The following is a 14491-nucleotide window of genomic DNA, read 5'->3' as shown; positions in this document are numbered from 1 at the left end:
TGGTTGCCCACTTCCCTCTTTGAAAGAGCTTTATAGCTCCCTCTGCCTTAAGAAAGTTCAAAACATTCTTAAGATCCATCACATCCTGGGAACCCATTTTTTGAACTATTACCCTCTGGCAGACAGTACAGGATAATAGGCTGAAAAACAGCTTCTATCCCAGAGCAGTAACTATATTGAATTCTACTGTATAGTGCAATATTAATGCAATATCGGGTTTTCAGTTCAATTATATAGAATGAGAAGGATGTGTGTTTGAGTTTTATTTTTATAGTTATAATGCATACTGAAGATGGCATTTAATTTTGTTGGTGCAATGACAATAAAGCAAACTAAAATAGAAAATAAAAGGTACAGAAAAGAAAAACAGAAAAGAAAAAATAGTAAAGAAAATGAAATTTGTAAAGAAATGACTTCACCCTTCATCACAAGCATAAACAAATTTAGTAACATATCACCTTATCTTAAAATAGAACTCTTCTTCCTTTATCCCATCTCTTATCTATAAACAAATCCTTAAAACCTCATTGTTCAATCCTGATCAGCATGTGTCCATTAAGGGTTATAAGATATAATATATCTATTTAATCTTAATCAACTTTATATTTCCTCCTTTGACTTCTAATAATCTTAATCCTTTCAAATAATGTCCTAAGAATTTGATTTTTTTTCATGATTTTTTCAGGAGCCTTGATGGCACAGCCATAGAATGCAGTATTGCAGGCTGACTCTACCCCTAGCCAGGAGCTCAAATGTGACCAGCTCAAGCTCGGCTCAGCCTTCCATCCTTTGACAAGTCGCTTTTGTAAATCCACTATAGAGAAGTTTTATTTATTTACATAAGCAACTCAAAGCAGCAAACTTATCCAACAGACCTTCTCTTCCTGTTTTCCCCACAACAACCACCTTGTGAGGTGCACTAAGCTGAGAGAGAATTAGCCCAAGGTCACCCAACTGGCTTTCATAGTTAAGGTAGGTCTTGAACTCTTGATCCCTTTCTAGCCTAGTGCCTTCATCATTAGACCACTCTTGATTTATTTGTGAATCTCTTTTAATTGTTAAGACATCAGCTACTTCCATTTGCATGGTCAGTGCAGCATCTTTTTCCATATAATTCTAGTACTCATAATTTTTAAATCACTTTCAGATCAAATTCATTCTTGCCTCATGAAACTTGTAAAACTCACAGCAACTTTTTAATACCCTCATTCTATAGAGGCAGGCATTTTTAAAATTAACTTCTGAGTCCATGGATCAAAAATATCCTTCAGTGTGTACAATGTTAATATTTAAATATTAAATATTGCCCCATTCTATATTAATAAGGCAAATTTAAGTGTTCTTTTCCTTTAATTGTAATCTTTGTTCTTTCTAGATTCCTTTAGTATCCAACCTTCAAAGTTTCATCCTATCCATTTTTAAAAAACAGAATTCAAAACAAAAGCATTTTCCGATGGGAAAGATTCTTATAACTAATTATGGAATCTTATTTCAAATCCATCTGGACCCTTAATTTAGAGGCAACATTCCAAAATCGAAGTCTAATTACTCTTTTGCTGTTTACTTCAACAGAAATTTTTTTAAAAAACTTCTGCTACATAATGAAGAAAACTCATCCAGTGCTATAAAGTGTGTTGATTCAAATATTCTTAATAACTGAAAAGCAACTAACAATTTCCAAAAGAACAGGAATTATTCAAACTTAGTGTCTTTGTGAAGGCAATGACTGCAGTTTGAGGAAAGAAATAGTTATTCCCTTGCCTCCCACAGCTCTAATGCTACCACAGATTACTGTGTTATGATGTCCTCATGAGGGGCAATTGTATGGAATACGTGAGTGATCTCAAGTCCTTTCCTTGCCTGCAGAGGAAATTCAAAGAGACAGTCTACTTCTCTTCATGCTGCAACTGTTGTCAAGTGAGTCTTCTCTGGAAGTCCTACAGCCCAGGCTTCCAAGAGCAACCTGCAGTCCACAAGCCCCTTTTTTGTGATTCCAGATAACCCTTAAGCCACACCTCCAAATTTCATCCATGAATTACAGATAATCAGCGACTCAGTTTTCCTGAATTTTGAAGCAAAACACTTGAGAACCTCAACATGCTAAAATTGCCTTAATTGTTCGAAAAGACAAAGGAAAACTTCAACCTCTGTGTGAATGACACAGAAGAAGTACATTAATTTCATATTAAGCACTCTAAACAAAGTCTGTAATTTTATTAATCATTGTAATGATAAAACATCTGAGGCTCCTTGACATTTCAATTTTTTTGTAACTGAATTTTAGAAGTCGGTAAGGAGAAAATTGACATTCATCTTGAGTAACTAAACATAAATAAGTTTAAAATATGAAGCTTATTAAATATTTGCCATGATTTGGCAATACCTACTTAAACTTTACCAGAATAAGAAAGGCCTTATTTCCTAAGCATGTAGTCTGATCATATTGGTAGGCAGGCAAACCTCCGAAGCTGATTTTAAATTATGTTAAATTGCAGACACTGTTATAGATGAAAGTACTGTTTGTGATGCCGGACCACTGTAGATGTTAAAACTGCTAGTGCATTTTCTGTACCCAATCAGTTCAAATCATTATCTCACAGATAACTATGTAAGATTTATTGAGTTAGAATCTCCATTGAAATAAATAAATTAATAAACAAACAAACAAACAAGCAAGCAAGCAAACAAACCAAACAACCAACCAACCCACCCACCCCCGGCTTAGCTTCTTTGGCTAGCAATAAATCTAAACTCCCAAACTGTATACTATGTAGTTCAGAGGGAATAATATACAAGAATAAATGCAAATAGTAAAGAACTTACAAAGCTGAAAAGACATAATTTTCTTCCTTTTTAAAGTTTCCTTTGAAAGGAAACTCACCAGAAACTGGTAGATTTGCAGTTTCAAAGATTTTTCAATCTTAAAAGGTCAATTTAAAAAAGTAAAGCTCTGAAGTAATTAAAAAGATGAGGTTTGCTTTAAAAGTTGAGGTTTGATCAAGTATATGAAAGGCTGCATTTATGGCTGAGAGCATGATGGAACCCATAATTCACAACTGAAGTAGTGGCTACAAAACATCAAATTCTGCAGTCTACTCATAAAAATCAGGTGTTCAAGCACCTTTGGGCAATATCTGTTCCAAAGACAATTTTGGCAGTTTGGATCTCACACCCAGCTGCCTTTTCGACCATAATATCCCCACAATCAGCAGAGCAGAGAAAAATGTGCCTTGCCTCATCAGCCTAAAAGCTCCTGTTGATTTCACCATATTGTTTAGCTAAATTATTTACTAGTAAACAAGGCATGGTAACTTCTGTTCCAACTCTTTCTCAAGATATTTGCAACTTGAAATTAAAAGGGCATTGCAACATAATTTTCTATACACAAGATTGCAGCCTAAATTTCCTCCTATTGCATTTTCAAGTTATGTTAACCTAACCAGTACATCTACATGGCTGTTTCTTACACCTGACCTATATTCTACTTTAAGGATATTGTTGGCATTGTTTCTGGTACAGTCTAGCACAGCTACCTCCCTTGACTCTGATTGGCAGTACGTGGCCTCTTTCATCTACCTATAATCCTTGAAAGTTCATCAGCACTGAGTAGCAGATCCACAGCAGTTGCCTTTTCAAGTTTTCAGTGAGTCTTTTTCTGAATCTCACCCAATTTACTTTTTTCAGCAATCTCCTCTGGACGTCCTCTGAAGCTAACAAGGCTTTGTCATCCAATATGATATACCATCCTTTCAAAGTTAGAAAAGCCAGCCCACATTACTTTTCATTAAAATAACAAATTTTCAAAACCACTGCTACCTAGATCCATATTAGAAGCTAATCTTTACATCTTCTACATCCAAGTTCTCCTAGTTCTCCCTTTTCTTTGAGGAAAAGGAAATCTAGCTCAACAGCTCCTTCCCCAGCAACATTTTTGTATGGAAAACTAAACTATCACTTCTGTTTATCTGCTTTTTTGAACAGTGTTTCTTGGGGTTTCTGCATGGATATGTGAAGTGTTGATAAGAAGCCTTGACTGAATCCAAGCTGTCACAAGGAGATTAAAAAACCTGAATTTACTGTATTATTTTTAAAATTTAATATTACATTACTAACAAGTTACACATTACACTAAGTGTGCCAAAGATGCCAAACTTATTCAACCACATCAGTGACAGGAACTTAATTAGTCAGATTTCTGCACATGGCAAAGCATTCCAAAAGGCCCCTTAAGCTTAGAATAGCTTCAAGGCTATTTTCATTTTTTGTAAAATGCAAGGCATTATTAGTACAAGTATTATTATTAGATTTTTCCTTTTCTTGAGGTTCTGGCAATTGAGCAACCTCACAATTTCTGGACATAGGCCCTGGAACTTGGAACCAAAATCAGGACACTAAGAGGATTGGTTTGTTAAGGCTCAGAACTTCAAAATAATTTTGTTTCAGAGTTTTTATTATATTTGGTGCAACAAATTAATAAAGTTTCAGAATTTCTAGCATCAGAATTTTATCAAGAACTGAATTAGGCAACAATATTGATAGAACGATACTGCTTCACTGAATAAATACTTTTAACAGAAAAAACCCACTAGACTACTGTTTCTAGAGAAGAAATTTTTAGGTGAATTGGTAAAATCTTGTCTCTTCAAATTTACCATTCAAAACAAAAAGTATCAAGGCAGTACAATAATAATTATTACATGTGATAGTAAAGCCCAAGTTCACAAACATCAGCTTTAAATGAAATAGAACATCGTATAAAATGCTGCAAAGCAACTTACTTAAAACCTTTGTGATGGCACTCTGGAGGAAGAGTGGTAGGTAGAAACAGTTCAAAATATGTGATAGCTTTTTGCATGGTGACATCAAAAGGACACATTAATGGTCGCCATTCATCTAACATCTCCGCTGTGGCACTTTCTGGGAAATAACTAACAAGAGGAAGGATTTTTGCAGCAACATATTTTACTTACTTAATAAGTAATCCCTATCAATAAATCTGAGATACAATTCATTAAGAAACAATAATAAGATATAACAATAAAAAAGTACACATTAAACATGTTTCTGAGACCAAAGATATTCACAGCATGGAAAAATCATTGCTGTTGCCAGCTCTGTCTCATACAATAGGGCATTTCATAATTGGACTTCTATATCCAAGAGAATCCTCTCCCAATAAAGGAGAATATTTGTAGCTCAGAGTTGAAATGAGGGGTTCTTGGTGCCCTCTGAGCCTTGTTGTTTTCTTGGAGATGTTTCACTGAAAATGTTGACTGCTGTGGTTTGGGTATAATGAATCATCTGTAAGAAAACAGCTAAGCTCAGAGAGAACCAAGGCCCCTCATTTCAATCCTAAACTACAAATATTCTGTTTTATAGGCCTGTCACAATTAAATGAGCCAAAAATATGTCCAACGTTCATGCTCCTTGTTTTCTGAGCAGCTTTTCTGAAATAAAATGTAAAGCATTGTATAGCGTGGGACTCTTAATTTCTTAATAGAAACTTTCTCATTATATTTTGCATAATCCTTTGAAATAATTTTGTGGTCCATCAATAGTATTTTAGGGCAACTGCCAGGATTCAGAATTTCTCCAGTTCAAATAAAACACTGAAATCACTGAATTATCTTCTATAAGGTGATCTAATGCAGGCATGATAATTATTTAAGATACATGCACTGTAATTTCTGCAATTTTGCAAATTTTAAAACACTTTAAAATAATGCAAGAGATATCATGAAATATAACCATGGAAATGTAAAAGTCGAATAGTCACTTTGTCTGGCCCCTTGTTGTCCCTCATATATAAAGCAGGGATAATTTTCAGTAATGGGAAATTTCCAAACTTTTTTTAGCTAAACCTTGTTAGCATTCTAAGCAACCTATTTATCTGACACATTTTCTACTCCATCACTTAAGGTACAACTTAACCAGAGGACTCATGTTACTAGCAATAAGGCCCTGTGAACGCATCATTTTTTTCAGTTTCATAAAGAAGACAGCTACATATGTGTAAGGTAGTCTCACTATCAAAGAGTTTAAAAAGTAGATAAAAATTGAAAATGGTTAAAGTACTTACAGCCGACAATTTTTCACAAGAGTCTTCAAAACACTTTCTACTGAGCTAAAAGAAGAGCAAAAAAGGAAAAAAGGTAAATAAATTACAGTATGCTACTTTATAAGAAGAATATAGCTATATAATTATGCAAAGCCTAAGATGTATTGATTTAATTTCCCATTATCTATGTACATGCAGCAGTTAATTTTACTTAAAGATACATACTTAGTTACAAGTATTACACTTGATTTTTGACTTTGTTTCTATTTCCCCTAAAGTACTGCTTGGGCTACACAAATCATGTTTTTCCTTGTATCCCAAATACTATACTGAGTGTGTTTCAGTTTTTAAAAACAAAAAGTCACATAATAGTAAATCAGGTTTTAAAATATAACTGAGTAAACTGCATCATACATGCATACTTACTTGCCAATTATTTTCACTGTTAACATATTTTGAGATGCTACATGTTTTTAGAAGCCTTATCTTATTATGTCCAAAGGAAGTATCCCTGGACAATCGTTGTGTATATTGACAAGAGCATTCAAGGGCACTCAAGCAATGGCTTATTTCAAAATGCTCTATTAATACGGATTATCTAGTCTTATTTCAAGCTGTTTTCTGGTGCACTTTTGGCACTGAAACCTCTTAACAGTTTGTCAAATTGTCTTCTGGAATGATTATCTACACTGAGATAAATGCTTTAAATGATTCTGATCTCATCTGATGCACATGTTTCAAAAAGTATTGAGGAACTAATCTGATTTTTTTTCATAAAATAATTTTGCTACAGTTCCACACTGCTCTATTTGTTTTCTGTGAATTCTAACACCGTCGCAATTAGAAAAATAAATCTAGAAATTTGGAGTATAGGATTATCAATATCCTTGTAACAATCAGATTTTTCCACCTGCCTAGTTCAGACACGACAGCTCAGTTATATAGCATGTTGTTGCAATTCACATAAAAGGAATATATTTAAGTAGAGTATGACTTTGCCAAGAATTAAAATGGCACATGCATTTCAGAGTGTCTCCTATCAGATCTTTTGAGGTGTCAGAAGCATATATCTTAAGATAAAAATGACTCTGCCATAGGAATTCATGCTTCTGGAAAATTATGGTTCTATTGTAACCATAAGTCTACCTCTGCAAAGGTGAAATTTTCATCTACTAGTAATTTTTAAATAAAGTGATATAATTCATAACACACATTTCCTAGATCTCATTACATTAGTGAGTATTAAATAAAAAATGTTAACTAAAAATATCTCTACAATCAGACTTTTGAAGATCTAAATAAGGATCGAAGTATTTTAACAATTCACTTTTCCTTTATTAAACTGCCTATTTCATAGAGTAACTAAGACAGGTTCCTATCTTCATAAATACAGTTAGCTGTGTTGATGGACCTTTAATAGTGTCATATCTCTGAAGTACCCTCCCCAGAAATGCAGACTGTATCACAATAACTGTAAATTAAAAATATTTATCCTTTGATATTCTCTCTCTCTGGCTGTGTATAGTTGTTACTGCATTCTTACTAAATTTAACAGTTATTTGGGAGCTTCTAATATTGAATTATTGAAAAAGTTCTCCAACTAGAAAGAATTGGCAGAAATATTTAAAAATAGGAAAAAAATAAAAATATTCTTTACTGATTTTTCATGAACTTGTTTCTTCATGGTTTTATGCAGGAATAGTGGTATATTTTAGAAGATTGGTTTTATTTTTAAAAATCATATACATGCCATTTCTTTTCTATTTGAACTATCTTAGTCTGAGTGATACTTATGACTTACTAGAATTAAGAAGCAGTACAAAAATAAGCAACATTCTCCTGGCACAATAATGATATTAATATTCAAATTTATACTGCACTGCACTCGAGAGAGTGAAACTTCTAGTAGTGTTAAATTCTGCCTCATATAAAAGTCATTTTCATTCAGACTAGCTCATCTAAAAAAGAAACATACTTTTGACTAAAATAGAAACTCAGTAACGGTTTTCTGCCTACAAAATAATATCCTACACTTAGAAGGATTCTAGGAGTTAAATTACCTAAAAGGCAAAAATGTAGGCCAAGAAGCTAAACAAAAGCTAACTGTAAAGCCCTTGCTATCCAACCTTTTTTTTTTAATCATAAATACTTGATAAATCAAAAGGCAGTTCTGTCTCTGAAGTCACAGAACATTGCTAAAACAAAGTATGACTGCAGACTCTGAAGATAGTCATAAATGCCCACCAGTTGCAAAAGATTCATATTTTGAACACATCACTATGGAGATGCTGTAACTGTTTTAAATGGGACAAATGGTCGTAAAATTATTTTTCAACCCAGTGTAATTTTGAATAGTTTCTAAACAGGGCAGATGTTAAGCAAGAACAACCTGTATATGATAAATAAGCCATGTTGCTTTTCTACGGGAATTGTTAAGTCCCACTATTTTTTCTCCAAGTTCACCATTGTACACTTCCAAAAACCTAGCCCATCAAGGGGTTGTGTTCAAGATCCATCTACTTAATCTTCCAAGGAAAGATAGTGGAAGGGAAAGGAGTGTGAGTGGCTGAAAATGCAATGCACCCTGTTATATAATCTGCTGCCAAACTTCCAGAAATGATTGGTTGAAGCATCCAATCCATTCCCAATACCGCCTGCTGAATTGAAGAAACCACCGATGTAGTAAAGCCTTGCCAATATTCTCCTGGATACCAAACAGCGGTCACTGAAGGGGCGTTGGTACTTACCTGATACGCCCTTTCTCTTTGAGCTGCTCAGAGCATCCAGGAAGTGGGAGGTGCTTCAGTCTCTGCATTGTTAGGCTGAGCTTGAATTGAGGAACGCTCCTCCTCCTTCCACGTGACTCCTCCGTAGCGTTTCCCCAGTTTTGCGAAGACGAGAGGAAAAAAATAGTGCTCTCATCCTAACTAACTAATGGTTCATTGGCCAAAACAAGACCCCACCAAATGGTGAAATTTGGGTGGGGCTGGATGCTCTTCGCAGCTCAAAGAGAAAGAGCGTATCAGGTAAGTACCAAAGCCCCTTCTCCTCAGAGCTGCTCAGAGCATCCAGGAAGTGGGACATACCAAAGCTGGGCCTGTCCTACAGGAGGGGCTCTGTCTGGTCTGGAACCACCTCGGGGTCTCTAAAAACCTTCTGTAGAACCCAACAGCCTATGGTGGACAGTGATACCTTGTGCCCTTGTGTCTTGGGTTGAAAGGAGAGAAACAAGGCCTCTGATTTTCGGAAAGATTCTGTGCATTTGATGTAAATTCGCAGAGCGCGTCTCACATCCAGTGTATGCCACTGTCTTTCCCTTTCTTGTGATGGTTTGGGACAGAAATTTGGAAGGATAAGTTCCTGCGCTCTGTGGAAAGTCAAATTGATTTTGGGCAAAAAGGTAGGGTCAGGCCAGAGAACCACTCGATCAGTGTGAAATACACAGAGGTCTCTTCTAATAGATAGGGCTGCAATTTCCGAAATTCTACGGGCTGATGTGATGGCTACAAGAAAGACTACCTTGTATGTTAGAAACTGTAGGGATGATTCCCTTAAAGGCTTGAACGGGGGTTTTGTGAGTGAGATAAGGACTCTGTTAAGGAACCAGGTTGGGTACCGGTGTAGGTGGGGGGGGGGGTGTAAATTGGTGGCTCCTCTAAGAAACGCCCAAATACGGGGGTGATGGGAAAGGAAGTCAACTCCCTCACAGGAGATAACCGTTGATAAGGCCGCTACCTGTCGTTTTAATGTGTTAGGGGACAGCCCCTTACTGAGTCCCTCCTGTAGGAAGTCTAAAACCTGAGCAACGGAGAGGGAAGAAGGGTTAATTTGGAGCCTGTCACACCATTTGCAAAAGATGGACCAAGTGGCATTGTAGATTCGTATAGCTGAGGGCCCTCTGGCTGTTAGTATAGTGTCAATGACCCTGCTAGATAGGTTTTCCCTCTTCAGACGGTCCCGCTCAACCTCCAATTGAGGGTCCAGGTGGAGAAGGGGTCCTTGAGACAGCGAGATCCTGTCTGATGGGATCTTCCAGGCCGGGGCCACTGAAAGACTGCGGAGGTCCGCAAACCAAGGATGTCTGGGCCAGTAAGGTGCTATGAGAAGTAGTTCTGCTTTCTCGTGAAGCAACTTCTGGATGACCCTGGGCACTAGCGCTAGGGGAGGGAATGCGTAGAGTAGCCCCGGGGGCCAGGGGCAGCGTAGAGCATTGTGATTTTCTGCCCCTTGGGATGGGAACCTTGATACGAACCTTGGGAGCTGGTCATTGAGAGGGGAGGCAAACAGGTCCACTATCAGTTGCCCGAAAATGGATGCCGCCTCCTTGAACAGGGATGGATGAAGGCGCCACTCTGACTGGTCTATGGTAGCCCTGCTCAACCAGTCTGCCTGGATGTTTGATAACCCTGAGATGTGATCTACCTTGATGGAGAGGAGGTTGGACTCTGCCCAGCGGCAGAGGCGCTCGGCCTCCCTCATCAATCGTAATGATTGTGTGCCTCTCTGCTTGCTGATGTGGGCTTTGGCCGTCACGTTGTCTGTGAGGAGGAGGATGTGGTGGCTATGTACCTGAGGGAAGGAACTGCAAAGGGCCAGGTGCATGGAGTGAAGTTCGAGCCAGTTTATGTTGCATGATCGCTCTGTCACTGACCATCTGCCCTGTGATATGAGGGACTGCATATGAGCACCCCATCCGAACAGACTGGCGTCTGTGGTGACAGTAAGTCTTTGGGGCTCTCTGAGGAGGCAGCCCTTGTTGATGGACGATTTGCTCCACCAAATGAGGGACGTGAGGACCTTTGGTGGTACCCTGACCTTGAGCTTTGAGTTGCTGGTGCCGGATCTCTGGTATGGAAGCAGGAACTACTGGAGGGATCTGGTATGCAGGCGGGCCCAGGGAATAATGGAAATACATGAAATCATTTTTCCCAATAACTGTGATAATTCCAGAAGGGAAACCCTCCTGAGACACCTGATGGTTCTAATGGATTTTTGGATACTCAGTAGTCTATCCGAAGAAAGGAACACCTTTCCTTTCAGAGTGTCAATCACCGCCCCCAGATGGGTTATTCTGTTGGAAGGGGACAATTGACTCTTTTTCCAATTGATAAGAAACCCATGCTCCTGGAGAGCAGATAGGATAACCTGGATGTCCCTAACTGCTTGATCTTTAGAGCAGGATAGAATGAGGATGTCATCCAGGTAACACTGAAGGCGCACAGGGAGGGTTCTGAGGTGGGCCACCAGAGCAGCTAGAACCTTGGTAAAGGTCCTAGGGGCGGAGGCTAAACCAAATGGAAGTGGCATGTATTGAAAATGGTGATTATTATAGCAAAAGTGAAGGAATTTATGATGGGAGGGCCGGATGGCTATGTGTAAATATGCCTCTGTCAGGTCTATGGATGACAACCAGTCCCCCTGTTGAATTCCCAATAGGATAGATTGTAAGGTATGCATCTTGAACCTACGGTGTACTAGATAGCAGTTAAGCCACTTTAAGTCCAGTATCGCTCTCCATCCCCCTGAGTGCTTTGGAACTACGAACAAATGGGAGTAGAAACCCAGCCCTCGTTGTGCCTGAGGGACCGGTTGGATGGCCTCTATGTCAATTAGGTGTTGGATAGCTGAATCCATGTGATTACGTTTAGTGCGGTCCTTGGAGAGAGGACATGACATAAAAAAATCGGGGGGGCTGGAATTTGAGGGCGAGGCCGAATCTGATGGTGTCCCTGACCCAGGCGTCAGAAGTAGAGGAGTCCCACTGGTTAGCGAAGGCTTTAAGACGCCCGCCAATGGGAATGGAATTGGATGGCCTATCTGGAACGCCAGAAGGGCCAGCTACTTGATCCCCAAAAGGGCCTCTTGTAGCTACTGTTCCTTCTGCTTCTGTCAGATGAGTCTGCTCTATCTGGGGGTTGACCCTGGCCAAAGGGAGGGGTTTTTTGAAACTTGGGGGGAAAGGAGGCCTGTTAAAAGGGCCAAAAGGGAGCTCTGCGAAAAGGCTGCGATGGTCTAGAATCTGGCCTCCGGGTGAGGGAGGGAAGATATTTTTTCTTGTTGCGACCCTCCACTAATAGGGGGTCCAAAGCCGGTCCAAACAGTTTGTTTCCCACGAGGGCAGCGGAAGCCAATTTCACCTTATTCTTAAGATCTGCCTGCCAATGTTTCAGCCAGAGCAGTCGGCAGGTTGTGATGTGAGAAGTAATCTCTCTGGTGGAAAATTTAACAGTGTGATAGGTGGCATCGGCCGAGAACTCAGCTGCGGCTGTGATCTTGGCGATGTCCTGATGCACTCTAACATTGGAGGCCGGGATGTGCTGTTTGAGCTGGCGGAGCCAGCGAATGGATGAACGGGTGAAGAAAGAAGCGGCTGTGGCCGATCTAATTGCCCAGGCATCAGACTGGTGTGCTCGGCGCAAGGCCAGCTCGGTCTGCTTTTCCTCCGGCCTCAGGGCCTCTAGGGCGTCACTGAGGGTGAAGGAAGAGGCTAGACCCACGATGGGCTCATCAACCTCTGGGGTACCCAATAAATTGGAGAACTCTGGGTCCAGATTGAAGAATTTTTTATCATGGGCCGACGGGGCGGGGGGGCTGCTGCAGAGGCCAATTGTTTAACCACCAGGTCAGAAAAAATGGGGGGAGTTGGGATGACTTCCACCTCTACTATGGGTTGTTGAAAGATGGAGTCCTCTGGACCCTCCGGAGCAAGAGGAGTGGGATCAGAGGATGACTGAGTGTTTAGGCCACAAATATTCTTAGCCTTGAAAGGGGGGACTTAAATAATTGTGGTTTGAATAGTCCCACAAAGGCGGGTTGGTCAGGAGTGAGACCTTCATCCTCGGACATCTCCCCTTCTAGTGGGTCCACCTCAGAAAAAGGTTTGCTGTTTTGCAGGGACCCCAAGTCAAACTCCTCTTCCTCCCTGATTAGGTCTAGGTCCCCTTCCTCCTCCTCTTCCTCCCTTACTGCAGGTGGAACCTCCCCTTGCAGGGGTACCTGTCCATGGAGCAGTTCCGATCTGGGGATGGATCTTACAGATTGGGACTCCGGTTCCAAAGCTGCCATGTAGTACCCAGGCCTGGCTATTTGTTAGAGACTGGCTGCAATACCTTGGTGGATAGCCAACTCCATCCAGGATCGTAATTTCTCTGGGACTTCCTCTATGAGCCATTCCTCTTGGCGTAGGCCAGCAGCAGTAGGCGTGAAGAAGCCCTTCAGAAGCCCTTCTAGCCGGAATTCCAGAGATCTGTGCTTGATGACCCTGAGAGGGCGAGCTGCGCCTTGATAGTGAGGAGAAATCTGGAGGAGGGGGGTGGGGAGCAGATGTAGAGGGAGTGGAGGGTGGGAGGACTGTAGCAGGAGTCTCTTTGGAGGGTTTGTTAATCTCCTTTTCCAGGGCCCTATGGCGCCTGAGGGCATCCCTCTGGGAGGCTTTGGAGGTCTCCTTAGCCTGTCTGCGCAAGTGATGGGTCTTAGATTTGGCCTTCAGAGAAGGACCTCTAGAAGTATTGCCCTCTGCCATTTCTGTGAGAATATGAATATTACAGGATGTGGTATGAGTCGGATTGAAGGCGGTTGGCGTGCCCAGGGGCCAATCTGCAGCAAGACTGGGAGCCCTGATATATTTCACCCCCGTTAGAATTTTATTATTATTATTATTATTATTATTATTATTATTATTATTATTATTATTATTATTATTATTATTATTATATTATATTATATTATATTATATTATATTATATTATATTATTATATTATATATTATTATCTTGCAGCGAACAGTAAGCTGTGGTGAGGCCAACTATTAATTCAGAAGTAAACAGTACCAGGGCAGAGGTAATATCGCTCTGAAACAGGCCTACGGGTCCTGAAACTTGGAGCAGAGATCACACACAGCAGGCAAATAGCACACACAAAATGGCAGCGGCCACGAGGAACTTTCAAAATGGCAGCCGCAACTATTACGAGGGCTCCGCAGCTAGTTCGGAGCAGATTTCTCCTCCAGAAGAGAGAGAGAGGCAGGGAAGGGGGGGATTTGCCCTTTCCCTGCAAAAAAACCCGGCGTTCTCAGGGGGCAATAGTTTAAAATGAATCAATCTGAGCTAAAATGCAGGCAGGGTAAGGTTTTGGGAAGGGAGGTAGTGCGAAGGCACTACTGGGGCTCCCCCTTGCCACCCATGGGGGCGGAAAAACAGCGCTTCCCTAGGGTGAATAACCAATAAACAGATCACTCGCGCAGGGCTAAATGAGAGAAAGAAACAATCGAACCTGAAATCAGAAGAAATTGCAATTGAAGACAACAAATCCTGAATCGGCCAAGGAACTAGTCTATGCACTGCCTGTTTCGCACGAGGCTGAGCAAAAACTGGGGAACGCTACGGAGGAGTCACATGGAAGGAGGAGCAGCATTCCTCAATTCAAGCTCAGCCT

The 14491-nt window shown here is 40.2% G+C and overlaps 1 protein-coding gene across 4 annotated transcripts in view; it reads right to left on the bottom strand.

Moving 5' to 3' along the window:
* Nucleotides 1-14491, bottom strand: part of PSME4 (proteasome activator subunit 4) — a 93861-nt gene that overhangs the window by 63677 nt on the left and 15693 nt on the right. For all 4 annotated transcript variants that reach the window (XM_087930605.1, XM_087930600.1, XM_087930615.1 and 1 more), the window contains 2 exons: nt 6080-6124; nt 4779-4928 (listed from right to left, as the gene is read on the bottom strand). In XM_087930605.1, coding sequence (XP_087786731.1) covers nt 4779-4928; nt 6080-6124 — 195 coding nt within the window. The remainder of the gene's footprint in view (nt 1-4778; nt 4929-6079; nt 6125-14491) is intronic.

This window comes from Pseudonaja textilis, chromosome 1, assembly GCF_049901715.1.
Source record: "Pseudonaja textilis isolate UNSWEBS1 chromosome 1, rPseTex1.2, whole genome shotgun sequence".
NCBI lineage: Eukaryota > Metazoa > Chordata > Lepidosauria > Squamata > Elapidae > Pseudonaja > Pseudonaja textilis.
This window is presented reverse-complemented; position numbering and strand designations above follow the sequence as displayed.